The 16,944-nt window shown below is 46.9% G+C and overlaps 1 protein-coding gene across 3 annotated transcripts in view; it reads right to left on the bottom strand.

Moving 5' to 3' along the window:
• The window catches only part of LOC115094014 (SLAIN motif-containing protein-like), a 232,534-nt gene that overhangs the window by 81,222 nt on the left and 134,368 nt on the right, over positions 1 to 16,944 (bottom strand). For all 3 annotated transcript variants that reach the window (XM_029606629.1, XM_029606627.1, XM_029606628.1), the window contains one exon: positions 6,649 to 6,966. In XM_029606629.1, coding sequence (XP_029462489.1) covers positions 6,649 to 6,966 — 318 coding nt within the window. The remainder of the gene's footprint in view (positions 1 to 6,648; positions 6,967 to 16,944) is intronic.

Raw genomic sequence — 16,944 nt, 5'->3', positions numbered from 1 at the left:
TTTCTTGTGAAGATTCAAGAATTGTAGTTAAATCCAGAGGCATTTGTTCCCCCAAATTACCCCGTTCAACTTCAGCATACGGAAGGTAAAAGGCTTTAGTAATCACAGGTTTTACCTCTTCTGGAATTTTCAGGATCTGTGCACAATACAACTAAAAAAAACTCAACCGGGGAAATATTTTTCAAAACTGGAAAATTCACAAATCTTAAATTATGTGATCTTAAACTGTTCTCAATTTTTTCAAATCTTCTATCCACTTCTGTTTCTTTTAATATTAAATTGGATTGTATCTTTTCAACTTCTTGAAGCCGTCCCTCCATGGTTTCAGTTTTTAACTTTTGTTGGGCTAAACCATTAGCATTCAAGAGGACTTGGTTTTTAGTGTCCATTACTTCCTTAGTTAATGTATGTATGGATTTTTCAATAGATTGCAATGCCAACCAAATTGTAGATAAAGTTATTTCTGTAGTTGGTAGAATTAACTTTTCGAGCATCGGAGTTTTCTGAATCTCTCCCTCCCCTCCCCCTGCTGCACCGGCTCCATTATCCAGTTCTGACGATCCCAGCATTTCACCACCTTTCAACCCCTCACCTCTCTCCCTTGTGAGGGGCTGTGTTGGTGTCGATTCCTCCACGATATTAAATCCTCTAGTTGTTGAACTCTGCAGCTCCACTTCTATCCCTCCTCGGGTCAAACCTGCCGGGACTATGGCTTTCAAACTCCGTCCCTCGTCGAAACCTGGTCAGCCGGTCTGATAGGAGAGCCGGGGCTCAGCGATGTATCGACGGTCAGAAGGGGCAGTTCGTGCTCCACCGCCGTCCCTTCAGCGACCTGCCCGCTCAGCACTAACGGTGAGGCTGCTGCAAAAAAACCTCCCAATGCGGGGTTGAGTGGCTTCTAACGGGGTCGAGGTGCCTTCACCTCCCCGTACCCTCGCCTTACGCTTCGTGTGCGGCATGGAGGTAAGAAATTTTTGGGTAATAGCAGGAGCTCCTTTGAAGCATACCTTCTCAGGCGGCCATCTTAGGGCGTCAGACAAGAAGCTTTCTGATGAAAAATCAGTATTTTTCTCCTCCCATGAGTCTGGAAGGAGAAGTAGGAGTAGACCTCGGTGGAAGTGATGGAATCAGTGGTCTAAAGAGTCCTGAAGGCCCTGGTTGAGGATCATAAGAACATAAGAACATAAGAAAATGCCATACTGGGTCAGACCAAGGGTCCATCAAGCCCAGCATCCTGTTTCCAACAGTGGCCAAATCAGGCCAATCCAGGCCATAAGAACCTGGCAAGTACCCAAAAACTAAGTCTATTCCATGTAACCATCCCCTAGTCCTGCAGGTTTAGCAAGGGTAGGCTGCGGTGGGATGGTACCGACGAGGGCATCAAATCTATTCATCAGCATTTGGAATAGTGCTAATTCCGGTTGTCCTGGAGCCCCTAGTAATGGCATCAGTGCTGGTCCTATGTTCGGAGATGGCACCGGCGCGGGTGTCTGCATCGGCAGAGGCACTGGCATCGACAATGGTGTCTGCTTCGGCGAGGGCATCGATGGTCGATGCTCCTGGAGCGCTTCTAGCACGGCTTGGTGGATAAATCCGCTCAATTCCTCCGTAATAGCTGGTGCAGGCAGAGCAGCAATATGTGGTGGCGATGGGGGCGTTATCGGTCCTACCAAAGGGCCCTGTGGAGGTTCGATGTCTGGCACCTCGAAAGAAGGTGAATGCCTCGGTGTCGAAGGCCTCTGTGTTTCCTGAAGATGAGGCCGCTTGGCTGTCATCTTCTCCGGGGATAGTAGAGATTCCGGAATCGAAGGATGTCGATGTTTTGACCGATGCTCCGATGCTGATTTAGTCGATGCCGCGGATGGGGTCTGTGATAAACGGTCCCCTGAACCTTCCAGACGTTTTTTTTTTGTTTTTTTTTAAGGATTATCCTTTTTGAAGCTCCAGCCGGAGACGACTGAGTGGACGTCGATGGGGAAAGTAAGAGTTGAAGATGGAACAAATGTTCCATCTTCTCTTGTCGTGCTTTCCGACCTTTAGCGGTCATTTCTGCACATTTCGGGCAGGATGAGACATCATGAGATTGGTCCAAACAAAGTACACACTCGAGGTGTGGATCCGTAATAGACATGGTCCGATTACATTTGGGACATTTTTTAAATCCCGTGGCCATGATAACCTCGACAGCCATCGATGAATATCTGACGAAAAAATTCTTAAACTCAAATGAGTCGGAAAGGAATTTATCTACTCACTGGCCGGTGGTAATGAGGGAAACCCCGATTGTGGGAGAGAAAAAGAAAATAATTTTGATCTGATTTTTAGTCAGAATTGTGTGAAAGATTTCACACAGGCTCCTGCTCCTCGATGCCAAAAGCAGCGCGGAAAAATGAAAACTGAAGGGAGACCCCTGTGGCTGAGAATATCATGGCATGCTGAGCATGCTCAGTGGGCTCAGTGTGCCAGTCAAAAGTTTCTAGAAACTTTGACAGAAAGTTTTCCGTGATAGGGCTCCTTCAGTGACGTCACCCATATGTGAGGACTAGCATCCTTCTTGTCCTGGGATAATGCAGCTGTCCATGCAAGGAAAAGCGTGAATGATGTTTTACTCCATAGAGAAACAGCAGTCACTGCTAGTGATTTAATGAAATACCCAAGTTGCCGAAGCTGGAGCAACCGGCAGAGCTTGGGATTGTAATATTGTTGACTCACCATGAAGCACATAGAAAGATTAGAGGAGAGAGGCAATCTACTTATTGTGGTATGGAAGAATGGTGAAGAGAGACACCATTTTACCTGTCCCTTCTGAAGAAAGTTGATATTTCTGAAGTCCAGGATGGACGGAGAGTAACTACTTTCTGTTGAAAGAAAGAATAGTGAGATTAAAACTCCTCCCCCCCCCCCCCCCCCCCCCCCCCCCCGCTTTGTACTGTCCGGGGGACTGTACCCTGAACCTTGGTACCAAGTGGGGTGGCCGCTCTGATATCCGGCAAGTTGAGAGACCAGGAGGTGTCCAACTGGCGTGGCTGATGTAATCTGGATATCATGTAACCTCCCACGGGAGCGTGAGCGGTAAAAGTCTTACCCGCATTTGTGTGTGCTGTACAAGAAAACGTCGAGACCTGTCGCCAGGCCTCAAGGTGGATTTGCAATTGAGGCAGTGTTTGCTGGATCTTGTGTTTAGCAGATCAGCGAATGCATCTGGGATTTCGGTCCTTAATTAGGAACCAGAAGCCAGAGTATTAATCAGTACAGAGTCCAGGTGCTGACAATGGGAGGATGTCCTGATGCAATCCCAAATGATTGATAGAGAGGTTCTCTTGGTATTGTGTCCGACATAGCTGGCATAGTGATATGTGACACTAATACAGTTCTTGGAAGACAAGACAACCCAGAACCTTTCGAACCATATGGCCCGATTTAGAAAACAGGTCTCAATGGGACTGTCGCTGAAACGGGATTAGAGTACTTACCATTTCAGGAGGCATCGAGGGACAGCCTGGAGGACGTAAACATCAGACTCAACTCTGTAACCTGGTACAGAGTAGACAGGCTGAGTGTGACTGGCGCTACCACAGTAATTTGTGGAGGGTCAGAACCCCGCACCGGTGTCTGTGGTGAACACCTCGGGTACAGGGGAGCCATTATGACTCATGAACCCAGCCCTCTTTGCAGCAGCTCGATGTATCGTGACGCCAGTGCAGAATTCCTCGGAACTCGGTCCGGTCATTCTGGAGCACCAAGGACTGCCAGCACTGTGTGGAACAGTGGCGTGGCAGTAGCGATGTTGCTCAGTTCGGGCATTCTCCAGCACAGAATAGGATAGCACTGATGTCTTGGATGGCGTCTGTGGCGGTCACCGTACCGGTGACAATGAGTGCCATGGTGCTCGGCCCGGTTTTTCCCCAGCGCCAAGGTGGATGCCCTCGCTGTCTTGGATGGCAAATGATGATGGATTGTCAGCATGCCTGCACTGCTCCTGGCACTATGTGTCGTAGACTGATACGGGGCTTTAGTTAAGAAGCCAAAGCATGGAGCACTGTGTTTAGGCGAGGGCATTGCGTGTAGGTGCTATGTCAGTATTAACGGTATCGATGGTGGCATAGAAGTGGCCTCGAGGGTATCGTCAAAAATATAGATGAAAAAATGTCGATGGCCCGGGCAGAGCAACGATAACAGTGACGGAGGAACCGACAGCAACGGCGTAGGTATCAATGGAAACGAGTGGCATCGAAGAATCAAATAGACATCGATGGCATCAGGAAATTGATACGGCATCGACGGAATCGATGGCTGCATTGATAGGAACGACGAGGACACAGATGGAAACGATGTGGGCGTCAATAGCATCGATGGATGGAGACGGGCGCCGACGGCACCGACCCGGGCGTTGATGGCATCAATAGAATAGACGATGGCAATGATTGAACTGACCTGGGCATCGATGGAAAAATCATCGCCATGGATGAAAACATTGATGGCACTGAAAGAATAGATGCGGGGATCGATGGCATCGACGGACCGTGGGGGAAGGGGTGTCGATGGCATCGGAAAAAGTCAAGACGGCCTGGATGGGGGTACAGACGGTAGCGATGGGGGCATCGACTGCACGAAGGTACCGAGGTATGAATTCGACAGAGGCCCTGGCAGCAACGGTAACCGTGTAAGTTCCTATCCCACTAGCACTAATAACCAGGCAGAGGGTCACAGGAGGACACTCGCAGCGAATGTGGGGCTAACTGTGAAAACATAGGGAGAGGGAAGGCCGCAATTTGGTTGGTAGGTCGGGTAAACCGTAGTGAGGTGACAGGAACCGACCGAAAAACAGGGCATAGTACTCACAGAGCGTCGATTAAATGTACGTGAAGGGAGACCCGTGCAGGGAAAAAGCGTTTGTGAAGTAAATGTTTTAAGTGTTTCCGTGGGGAAAAATTGAGAATTTCTCACAGAGCTCCTAACCGCTATGCTTACTGCAGAGCTGTAAAAAAGAAGACTGAGGGGAGACACCTGTGGTCACAGGGATAATTGCAGGCTGAGCATGCTCAGTGCACTCAGTGTGCCAGTGTCAGTCAAAGCTTTATAGAAACTTTAACAGAAAAGTTTTCCTTAACAGGGCTCCGTCCACTGATGTCACCCATATGTGAGGACTACCATCCTGCTTGTCCTGTGAGAAAAAATAGAGGATCACATGTCCATGCAATAGCTTAGCTAAAATCAAACTGAGGGGTTCAGGAGGCACCACCACATATGCTCAGTAAAAATTTGCTAAGCTTTGAGAGATGAATCCATTCGGTGCCAATGGTTGATGTCACTTCCATATCATGGGTAATTCAGCCCTACTCACAAATGGAGAACAAAACACTCTCTCAAGTTAAAGGACGCAGAAGAAAATTATGGAGAAATTTCTGAACAAACAAAAAAAAAATAAGAAAACCTGAGGGGCTTTCCTATAAAGTGAGGAGCTGCTGCTGAACAATGCTATCCATTCTGTGGATGAAAAAAAAAGCTTTGCCGAGGGCTGCTTGGTGTAGTGCCTACCACACATGTGCAAAGCCCCCTAGCCCCTGATGCTCTCCTTCTATGATACCATGCGATATCATCTATATGCGGGACTGTTCATACTGCTTGTCCATGGAGGAAAAAACTTCTTACGATGCGCAAGAAGCTATGGTTTTATGTGCCAAAGTTAGCATTTGTTTCCAACCTTTTCTTGAACATTAAGAGCCTGATTTTCAAGACGACTTATGTGCAAAATAACCCTTTTTTATGCATGAAACAGGTGTTTTGAAAATCAAGACTCAGTGTGTGTGTAAAAGTACAAAAGTCATAAATCTTCACACGCATTACAAAGAGGCATCCCAGGGGGCAGAGCTGAGGCAGGTAAATCATTTATGCAAGTATTTTTGATTTTCAAAAGTTGGCACTAGTTGTGTGCACACTAGCAAATTTTCGAAGCGGGCTTGTACGCGCAAGTCTGCTTTGAAAATTCAGCTTGAAGTCTGTATGTACCTTGTACATGCAAACTTTAGACCTATGTAAGCTGCTGAAAAATCACCCTCCAAAAGATAGGGCACACCAGCATCCTAAGCTGTAATGGTGGGGCTGATACTTATTGCATTATAAAAGATATGCTCTGTGTTCTACATTAATTTTCATTTTGTGTATTATTTTATAATTGGTGCTTCTCTCTTTTTCTTTGGATCTCCCCTTATCTGTGCACTAATTAAGGACATGCATTTATCCTGTTTATTGGATGTGTATTTGGAATTATATTTCTTTATATGAAACTTGATTATGCTCCCCTATTTCTTTCAAATAAGTTGGTGTAAGAATACTTTGAAAAGCAAAATTAAAAACACAACAAAAAAAGTAGAATGTATACCCTCATATTTCTTAAGGGACACTGCAATTTTGCTTCCCTCCTATATTCCCTCCACCAAACTCATTCACCAACTTTGAAAAATTTAAAATTCTATGTCCTCTCACCACCCCCCCAAAACCTTCTTCCACACAAAGTTTGTTGGCGCTAGATCCAGTCATTTCAAACTTATAAAGGAGGGACACATACACAGAAACACTCAGTATCATCTAATAAACATCTGTTTGTATAGAACAGAGACTACAGTGTCTATTTCACAACCAATATACCTTCATTGCTTGTATACTTCATCCGGTCCTGCGCAGGATTTTTTACTGGTCTCCTGGGCGGTCGAATACGAGATCCTGTTCCTTTGCCGTGATCTCCAACAGCAGAGGGAGACTGACACCTTGGTGAGCTGAGTGGCGACGGCGAGTACCTGTGTGTACTCCGATAAGACAAGGAACAGTCATTATCGTCATCATCTTCCAGGCTGTACGCATCAAATTCTTGATCACTGTATGTGCCTCTTCTCAGGGAATGCAAAGAAGCACTGGAACTGCGTCGTGACACGGAGGCAGAGCTAGAGGCATAATCCTGACGAAGACCTAATAATATGAAGTACCATACCACAGATTTAACAACCTTATAAAGAATAAATGAAAACCATGTGTATCTGAACGCTTAAGACATATCAGTTCTGGCAGACAAGTACAATAATAGATAGAAGTCCTAGTGAAAAAGCAGGCGCTCACATAGCTGGGTCTGTCCAGAAGGCTAGTGAAGGGGACCTGGGAGGCTGGATGTTTAGACAAAAAAGTTACACTAGTACAGGTAGTTAATTATATTAGGCTATAATGAAAGAATTAACTAATAGCTTGGTCTGTCTGGCAGGTTGCAACTACAGTAATAACTAGAAGTACTAGTGGAAACACAGGCTCTCACATAAACAAGTCTGTCTGGCAGACTATGCAAACACTCTTGCTAAATACAAATCCTGGAGGTACTTTGTACCCATAGGCCTTTGTTGATTCGGCTTTCTGAAATTTGTAAAACAGACAATTTACAATACAGTTGCCAGATTTAACAAGATAATATTTCCCTGGTTCTTCAGTTTCTTTACCTGCTGCCTATTGAGTACCAGATAAAATTTAAGGTTCTTGCATTAATACATAAAGCCTTAACCAGCTTGGTCCCGGACTATCTGAAAGCTAGGCTCGCCCCCCTGTTTTGATTTGTGTGCTTAGAACCCCAGGAGGTTTGTTGGTCACTTCTTAAGTGCACAAAGTTAGGCTGGTCAGCATAACACAGTCCTGTGGAATAGCCTGCCAAAGCTGTACATTTTAGTAGTAATTACCTATGTTTAAGGAAAAATGCAAAATTCTGGATATTTGAGCAAGATTTTAGTATATACCGGTCCCTCTCTGGTTTTATGTTACTGCTTGCAGAGGTCATGTTATTTCATGTTATTACTGGTTACAATATTTTTTTTATCCTCAGATCTGCCTACTTTTATAATACTGGATTCAATGGGGGGTTTTTTCCTTGTTTTACTTTACGTGATGTTCTTTATTTATTTTTAGCCACTTTCCATATCTTGATTTGCATTTTATTATCTTTTGTTTTAAATATTTTATATTTGGCTTCTGTATTCTTTTATATCATCATTTGCTATCAGCTTGATGGAAAAGATGAAGATAAATAAATTTGGATGAGCTTGAACCAGGGGTCCAGAGTGTGAAGTCTCTGAATGTGAACTCCCAAGCCTAGCATGGAAGAATCTATTGACAGACTGAACCCGAACAATGGGCCCTGGGTTGGGAGAGTTGGATTCTACACCTCAAACAGGTTCCGGAGGACAGACTGGCTGAACCTACATTGGCGTCAGCCATCCCTATCCAGACAGTAATGGGATATGACTGTGGGTGAGAACTCCACATCGCAGCCTTGCAGATCTCCTCCACAGGAAATGCTCGCTAGTGGGCCACTGATGCTTCCATGGCTCTGACAGAATGAGCCTTGATATGACCCCCAAGATGCAGTCCCACCTGGGCATAACAGAAGGAGATGCAATCTGCTAGTCAACTGGATATTGTCTGTTTGGCAACAGCATGCCCAACCTATTCTTATCAAAAGAAACAAAAGGTTGGGCAGACTATCTATGGGCTTCTGTCCGCTCCAGGTAGAAGGCTAAGGCTCACTTGCAGTCCAAACTGTGCACTGCTCGTTAGCCTTGGTGAGAATGGGGCCTGGGAAAGGATATTGGCAAAACGATTAACTACCTTAGGCAGGAACTTAAATCAGTTCCTGCCTAAGGTAGTTAATAGTTTTGCCAATATTTTGCCACCCTGACATGATAGAACTTAGTATAAGATGGATAAGTCACTAAGGCCTAGAGCTCACTGCCCCGCACACTGAAATGACTGCCACTAAAAACGCGACCTTCCAGGTCAGGTACTTCAGATCACAGGTGCACAGCAGCTCAAAAGGAGCTTTCATCAGCTGAGTTAACACCACATTGAGGTCCCAAGTCACAGCGGGAGAACTTAGGGGAGGCTTCAGTTGAAGCAGGCCCCGCATGAAACATACAGAGATGGGAGTACCATCTAAACTGTAGTGGTATGCACCATTTGCACTAAGATGAATTCTAATGGAATTGGATTTTTAAGCAGTTTGTGTGGGGCAGGAGAACGGATCTAGGGCCTTCTGCCCACACCACTTGGAAAACCTCCTCCACTTCAGTAAATAGGACTTTCTAGTGGAAGGCTTTCTGGAAGTTACCAGGACGAGACATCCTCCAAAAGATTAAGCGGTTGCAATATTAACAGATCAACATCCAGGCTGTAAGCGACAAGGCCTGAAGGTTGGAATGCCGCAGCCTGCCTCGACCTTGCGTGATGAGATCTGGAGAAGGCCTCAGACTGATTGGTTTCCGGATGGACAATTCCCACAGGAGTGGAAACCAGACTTGTCTCGGCCAATAAGTAGCTATGAGGATCATATTCCTCTGTCTTCACGAAGCTTCACTACTAGAGGAATCTGAGTATACACATACATAAGACCCTTGCCCTATTGACAGTCAAGGGTGTCCAAGGCTGGTTTGCCATCTGACCTGTACAGGAAGCAGAACCAAGGCACCTGCCTGCTGCAGGGGGACACGAACAGATTAATGTCCGGGCTCCCCCAGAGGCAGAATAACCAATTTGCTACCCCCTAGTTCAGGGACCACTTATGGGGTCTGAAGACTTGACACAGCCTGTCCGCTACTATGTTCTCCGTTCTGGCCAGATACATGGCCCTGAGCACCATTCCGTGGGACAGGGCCCAAGACCAGATCTGGAGCACTTCCAGACAAAGGAGGTACAATCCCGTTCCTCCCTGCTTGATATACCACAAAGCTATTTGGTTGTCTGTTTGGATCAAGACAACTTTGTTGGACAGCCATAGAAACATAGAAACATAGAAATGATGGCAGAAGACGACCAAATGGCCCATCCAGTCTGCCCAGCAAGCTTCACTCATTTTTTCTCTCATACTTATCTGTTTCTCTTAGCTCTTGGTTCTATTTCCCTTCCACCCCCACCATTAATGTAGAGAGCGGTGATGGAGCTGCATCCAAGTGAAATATCTAGCTTGATTAGTTAGAGGTAGTAGGGGTAGTAACCGCCGCAATAAGCAAGCTACACCCATGCTTATTTGTTTTTACCCAGATTATGTTATACAGCCCTTATTGGTTGTTTATCTTCTCCCCTGCCGTTGAAGCAGGGAGCTATGCTGGATATGCGTGAAGTATCAGTTTTTTTCTTCTCCCCTGCCGTTGAAGCAGAGAGCTATGCTGGATATGCATCGAAAGTGAAGTATCAGGCACATTTGGTTTGGGGTAGTAACCGCCGTAACAAGCCAGCTACTCCCCGCTTTGTGAGTGTGAATCCTTTTTTCTTCTCCCCTGCCGTTGAAGTTATGCTGGATATGCGTGAAGTATCAGTTTTTCTTTTCCCCTGCCGTTGAAGTAGAGAGCTATGCTGGAAATTCGTGATGTATCAGTCTTTCTCCCATGCCGTTGAAGCAGAGAGCCATGCTGGATATGCGTCGAGAGTGAAGTATCAGGTACATTTGGTTTGGGGTAGTAACCGCTGTAACAAGCCAGCTACTCCCCGCTTTGTGAGTGCGAACCCTTTTTTCTTCTCCCCTGCCGTTGAAGCAGAGAACTATGCTGGATATGCATTGAAAGTGAAGTATAAGAATGGAGTGATCAAGCTAGTTGAAAGGCATCAGGAATAGAGGAAGGTGGAGGTAGTAATTTGGTTAGGGGTAGTAACCGCCGTAACAAGCCAGCTACTCCCGTCTTTGTGAGTGCAAATCCTTTTTTCCACATTTCCTCTTGCTGTTGAAGCTTAGAGTGATGTTGGAGTCACAGTAACCATGTGTATGTTTATTGAATAAGGGTATTGTCTCCAGGCAGTAGCCATCATTCTGGCGAGTCACCTACTCTTCATTGGCGGCCTCTTGACTTTATGGATCCACAGTCAATCTCTGAAAATCCATAGTGTGTACCTGATCACACAAAGCACCATGAAGTTGATCTGACAAGAACGTTCTTGAGCGTAACGAAGTCCCTGGGTGTCAACCCCATCTACATGAGCTCCCCACCCCAGGGTGGATGCATTCGTAGTTAGCACAATTTAAGTAGGGAGACTCTGAAAGGAAATCCCCCCTTCCAGACTGGAAAGTATCCACCACCAAGATACGGAGTCCCTGAGAGACAGGGCGACTCGGAAGCACTCCTGGAGGCTCTGACTGGCTTGGTGCCACTGTGACCTCAGGGTCCACTGGGCTCTGTGCATGCATGCCAAGGGAGTGACATGGACGGTGCGGCCATGTGGCCCAACGGCCTCAACATGTGCCAGGCTGACACCTGCTGGCTCTGCTGCACTTCTGCTGCACTTCTGCTGCAATGGTCAAAGTGACAGCCCTCTGGTGCAGCAAAAAGGCCCTGGACTGAGCAGTGTCTAGCACGGCTCCGATGAAGTCCAATTGAGGTGACTGACTGAGATGGGACTTTGGGTAGTTGAGAACAAACCCTAGTGACTCCAACACCCGAATGGTGAAGTACCTGCCTGAGATGCGCTCTTGACCAGTCAATCGTCCAGTTATGGAAAGACATGCACTCCCAAGTCTGCGAAGATGTGCCGCCACCATGGCTAGGTATTTTGTAAAGAACTGTGGGGCAGACGTGAGCCCATATGGCAACACCTGATACTGGAAGTGCTGTTTTCCCATCACAAATCTAAGATACCTCCTATGACAGGGGAAGATCTAGATATGCATGTATGGGTCCTTTAGGTCAAGGGAGCATAGCCAGTCCCCTTCTTGCAAAAGGAGGATCAAGGTGCCCAGGGAAACCATCTTGAACTTTTGTTTTCATAGAAACCTGTTCTAGACCCTCAGGTCTAGGATGGGACAGAGTCCTCCTGGTTTCTTCTACAACAGGAAGTACCTGTTGTAGAATCCCCACCCACTTTGCTCTGGTGGTCTGGGCTCGATCTCTCTGGCTTTTAAGTAGTACCTCCTGATGTGCTACCAGCCCCCAATATGAGCATGGAAGGCAATTTAGCAGGACACTCAATAGATTTAATTGGTACCCCCGAAGGACAGAACCCAGTGGTCTGAAGTTATACTGGGCCACTGGTTCACAAAGAACCGCAGCCTTCTCCCGACTGGAGGGACAACTGGCCTATGCTCCCTTTGACTCAGTCAAAACCCCATCCCAGGAGTTGACTTCAGAGCTGACTGGGGCTTGGGAGCTTTCTGCTGCCTGGGACGGCTGTGGGAGCTCAGATGGTGTTGACGGGATTGAGGAGTCTGAGGATAGTACTTCCTTTGACTAAAGAAAGGCTTCCTTAGCCCCGGCCCTCAATGACCTCCTGGATGAGGAGGATGGGTCCTGGAACTGGGCCAGAGCATCCCTCACCCTATCTCCAAAGAGATTCTCACCAATACATGGCATGTCAGAGAGTCATTCCTGTACATCTGGTCGGAGATCAGAGGCCCGCAGCCTTGCCATTCTGCAGGCACCAATTCCCGCTACAGAGAACATCGATGCCATTTCAAAAACATTGTAGGGTCACACGGACATCAGTAACATGAGGCTGTCTTGCTGTTATTGAGGCAGCTGCTCAGCCACCTCCTGCACCTGCTTCTAGATGTCCCATGAGTAACGGCTCATGTAGAGCTGGTAGGCTGCAATGCGGGCAATATGCATGGCATCTTGGAACACCTTCCTCCCAAAAGCATTCATCGTTCTGTGGTCCTTTCCCGAAGGTGCCAAGGAGTGGGTCCAAGAGTACTTGACCCTCTTGAGGGCAGATTAGACCACCACAGACAGGTGGGGCAGCTGGCGCTTATCGAATCTGGCAGCCCTCTGGATGAGGTAAACCCCATCCGCCTTCTTATTCATGGGAGGCACTGTGAAAGGATGTTACCAAATCTTCAGCAACAACTCTTTAAAGATCTCATGTCTCGAGACCACCATGATCTCCTTAGGAGGCTCCACAAACTGAAGAATCTCAAGCATTTTGTGCCTGGCATCTTCTTCAGTCAAAAGCTGGAATGGGAAGGCATCTGCCATCACCCTTACAAAATCTGCAAAGGTTAAATCCTCAGGTGGAGACTTCCTTCGCTCCTCTGGAGGAGAAGGGTCTGACGGGAGACCATTCAAATCCTCGGAGGAGGATTCAGTCTTATTATCCCCCCGGTTGTCATAGGGACTTTATTGTATGCCACAGGGAATGGGGCCTTAGGTGCTCGATCTATGTCCAGAGATACAGGCACCGATGGAAATGGACGGACGGGGGGGGGGGGGGGGAACGGGACACTACAGGCCTTGGCATCTCCACTGGCCTCGGAGGAGCTCCTCCTCGGAAGAACCAGTGACTGCCACCATATCGGTAGGGGGAGGACTTGGTGCCCCACCAGGCACCGGTTTCACCCCAGGAACAGGCACTAGCTGGGTCAGTCACACACCGATGAGCACATTGAGCTTCTCCAGAAGCAGTATGAGGATGGGCAGCACCAGCCATGGTGCCACAGGATTGAAGCCCTGCAGTGCCTGCTTCACCACCACCACCTGGACTAGACACTCCAGCTCCTCTTCAAACATTGCCAATACCAACACCGACTGGAAGGAAGGAAGGAAGGATGGCCAGATCCTTCCTCGGACCCGCAACGGGGAATCGTGACTAGCACCAGGACTGATGGAGTCTGTCGCGGGCCCTAGGCATCTATGGAGGACGAGTGCACCTTGCCATGAGGTTGCTTTAGGAACACTGCAGCAAAAATCAGGGTGTTCCCCATGCCTGGCACCATGCATCGACAGGAACTGGTGCCGATGCTTCTTGTTCTTACCATGATTCTCGGCCCGGTCCTTCTCCAGTGCCAAGGTCAAGGATGATGAATCCAGCATCCTCGGCCCGGAGGAGATAGACAATGGTTGGTCTCCTGTGCACCTAACCACCGGCAACATCGATGGAAAAGACTGTCCCGCCGATGTCTAGGGTGCCCATCGGTGCGGCTTTGAGGTCCTTCAAGGCAGAGAACTCTGACTTCTTCTCCCCGAAGACGTGATCCATCTTGTCATATCGAAGCAGACATCCCTTCGGGGTCATCTGGGTGCACAATTAACAATCCCAGATGTCATGTGATGCCCCCAGGCAGAGGAAGCAAACACCATGAGGATTGGTGATCGACATGGTTCTCAGGCACTGGGGTATCTGCAGAAAACAGACACGGCCACGACAAAGCAAAACAAAAGGGAGAAGGAAGAAATGATGGCAGCGGGAGTCAATGGCCGACAAGCACTGAGGTACTGCCAACGTGGAGGGAACTGACCTCGAAAAGTAACTTAATCGAATGCCGAAAACCCTGATTAAGGGCACCAAGGGGAGGCACAGTGACCTAGCGATGGATCGAAGAAAAACAGTGGAAAAAGCAAAGTTTTCCACAAGGCAAAAAGTCAAGATTTTAGAGCTAAAATTGAGAGGTTCACAGCTCCGCAGAAAAAAAAAACTCAAGAGGGATCCCATATGGACGCGTGGTATGGGGCGTGCTGGGTATGGTCAGTGTGCCTTGTCAAAGTTTCACCCATTTGTGAGGACTACCATTCTGCTTGTCCTTGAAGAAAGCAAAATTGCTTACCTGTAATAGGTGTTATCCCAGGACAGCAGGATGTAGTCTTCACATATGGGTGACGTCACTGGACGGAGACCTATCACGGAAAACTGTCAAAGTTTCTAGAAACATTTGACTGGCACACTGAGCATGCCCAGCATGCCATTATCCCTTGAGCCACAGGGGTCTCCCTTTAGTCTCCTTTATAGCAATAAGCGTTAGCAAAAAATAAAATAAAATGTGTCGGACCCAACGCCATGGGGTGGCGGGTGGGTTTCATGAGGACTACATCCTGCTATCCTGGGATAACACCTATTACAGGTAAGCAAATTTTGCTTTATCCCAGGACAAGCAGGATGATAGTCCTCACATATGCGTGATTAGCAAGATACAGGCTGAGTCATCTTTGTTTTAGACCAACAGCGTACAACTTGTGCAACAGGCACAACAACTGGTGTACTGTTGGAAAAAATGAGGCAGCCTGAAATCACAGCAGGTTGGATGTGGAAGGAGTTGGGATTATACTGGAAATAAGTTCTTTAAGACAGATTGTCCAAAGGCTGAATCTTGTCTTTCTTTGTCCAGGCAGTAATGAGCTGCAAATGTGTGACGAGAGCACCATGCTGCAGCTTTGCAGATGTCAGCAATTGGTACTGAACGATAGTGTGCTACTGAGGTTGCCATTGCTCTAACTGAGTGCGCTTTTACTCGTCCCTGGAGAGAAAGTCCTGCTTTTCATAGCAGAAGTCTATACAATCTGCTACCAGTTGGAGAGAGTTTGTTTGCCCACTGCTATACCCGGTTTGTTTTTGTCAAAAGAAACAAAGACCTGGGTGGATTTTCTATGGACTCTAGTGCGGTCTATATAATATGCTAGTGCGCATTTACAGTCCAAGGTGTGTAAAATCCTTTCGCCCTGGTGAGAGTGAGGTCTTGGAAAGAATGTAGGCAAGTTTATAGACTGATTCAAGTGGAAATCTGTAACCACCTTGGGAAGGAATTTAGGGTGAGTACGGAGGACCACTCTGTCATGTAGGAAACTGGTATAGGGTGAGTATTTTACAAGTGCTTGTAACTCACTAACTCTTCTAGCAGATGTCATAGCTACTAGGAAGACAACTTTCCATGTAAGAAATTTAACATCACAGGAATCTATGGGCTCAAAAGGAGAACGCATGAGCCTTGTTAGGACTACATTATTTATTTATTTAAAGGTTTATATACAGACATTAGTGGGGAACATCATGCCGGTTTACATAATAACTGAGAGCAAGTGGAAATTACAATAAACAGGAGGGGAGAGAGCAGACAAAGGAGGCCGAGAGGGCCGAAAAAGTGCCAAACGATGTGTATATAGTATATAATAATATAGAATACCAAAAGTACTGAAAATTGTGAGATAGACGCTATGGTGAATATTGACCAGTCATAATACATGATAAAAAACATGTGTAACGAAAAATGGAACTCAGTAAACAATGTAAACAGAAATTTAAACATTAAGATCCCATTCTGTGATTGGTGGCCGTAAAGGGGGTTTAAGTTGAATTAAACCTCTGATAAACCTACTGACAAGGGGTTGCGCTGAGATTGGTAAGTTGAGATTGCACTCAGGTGTACCCTTACTGAGGAAGTCTGGAGACCAGAGTCTGAAAGGTGCCAGAGATAGTCTAATAAAGATGTGGGACAGGAAAAAGGGTCAAGACTTTTCTGTGTGCACAACTTACAAAGATAGGATTTTCGTGTGGAAGGTTTTCATGAAGCACAAGCACTTGAGAGACATTAGTTGAAAGATTGAGTGGTTGCAGGATCAAGCTTTCAAAATCCAGACTGTGAGGGATAGGGTCTGAAGGTTGGGATGGCACAACCTGCCCTGATCCTGAGTTATGAGAGTGGGTGCTGTGCTCAGGCGAATTGGTTCCCTGATCGAGAAGTCTAGGAGTATGGGAAACCATACTTGTCGAGGCCAATATGGGGCTATGAGTATCATTGATCCTTTGTCCTGTTGTAGCTTCACTAGAGTTTTGTTTATTAGTGGTATCGGGGGATACATGTATAGAATACCTGAGTTCCAGGGGAGAGCAAAGGCGTCCTTGGCTAACTGGCATCTCTGTTTGTGCAGGGAGCAGAATCTGTCCACTTTGTGATTCAGCTCAGATGCAAAAAGGTCCATTGTTGGCTGACCCCAACGTTGGAATATCTGGGTCGCTACTAAAGGATCCAGGGACTACTCGTGGGGTTGGAACGGACGACTGAGGCGGTCTGCAAATATGTTGTACATGCCTGCCAGATAACTGGCCTGGAGAAACATGGAATGTGTCAGGGCCCAGTCCCAAATTTGTGCAGCTTCTTGGCAAAGGAGATAAGAGCCCGTACCTCCTTGTTTGTTTAGGTACCACATGGCAACTGTGTTGTCTGTT

This window comes from Rhinatrema bivittatum, chromosome 6 (assembly GCF_901001135.1).
Source record: "Rhinatrema bivittatum chromosome 6, aRhiBiv1.1, whole genome shotgun sequence".
Taxonomy (NCBI): domain Eukaryota; kingdom Metazoa; phylum Chordata; class Amphibia; order Gymnophiona; family Rhinatrematidae; genus Rhinatrema; species Rhinatrema bivittatum.
The sequence above is the reverse complement of the archived record's forward strand: the minus strand, read 5'-3'. Positions and strand labels throughout refer to the sequence as shown.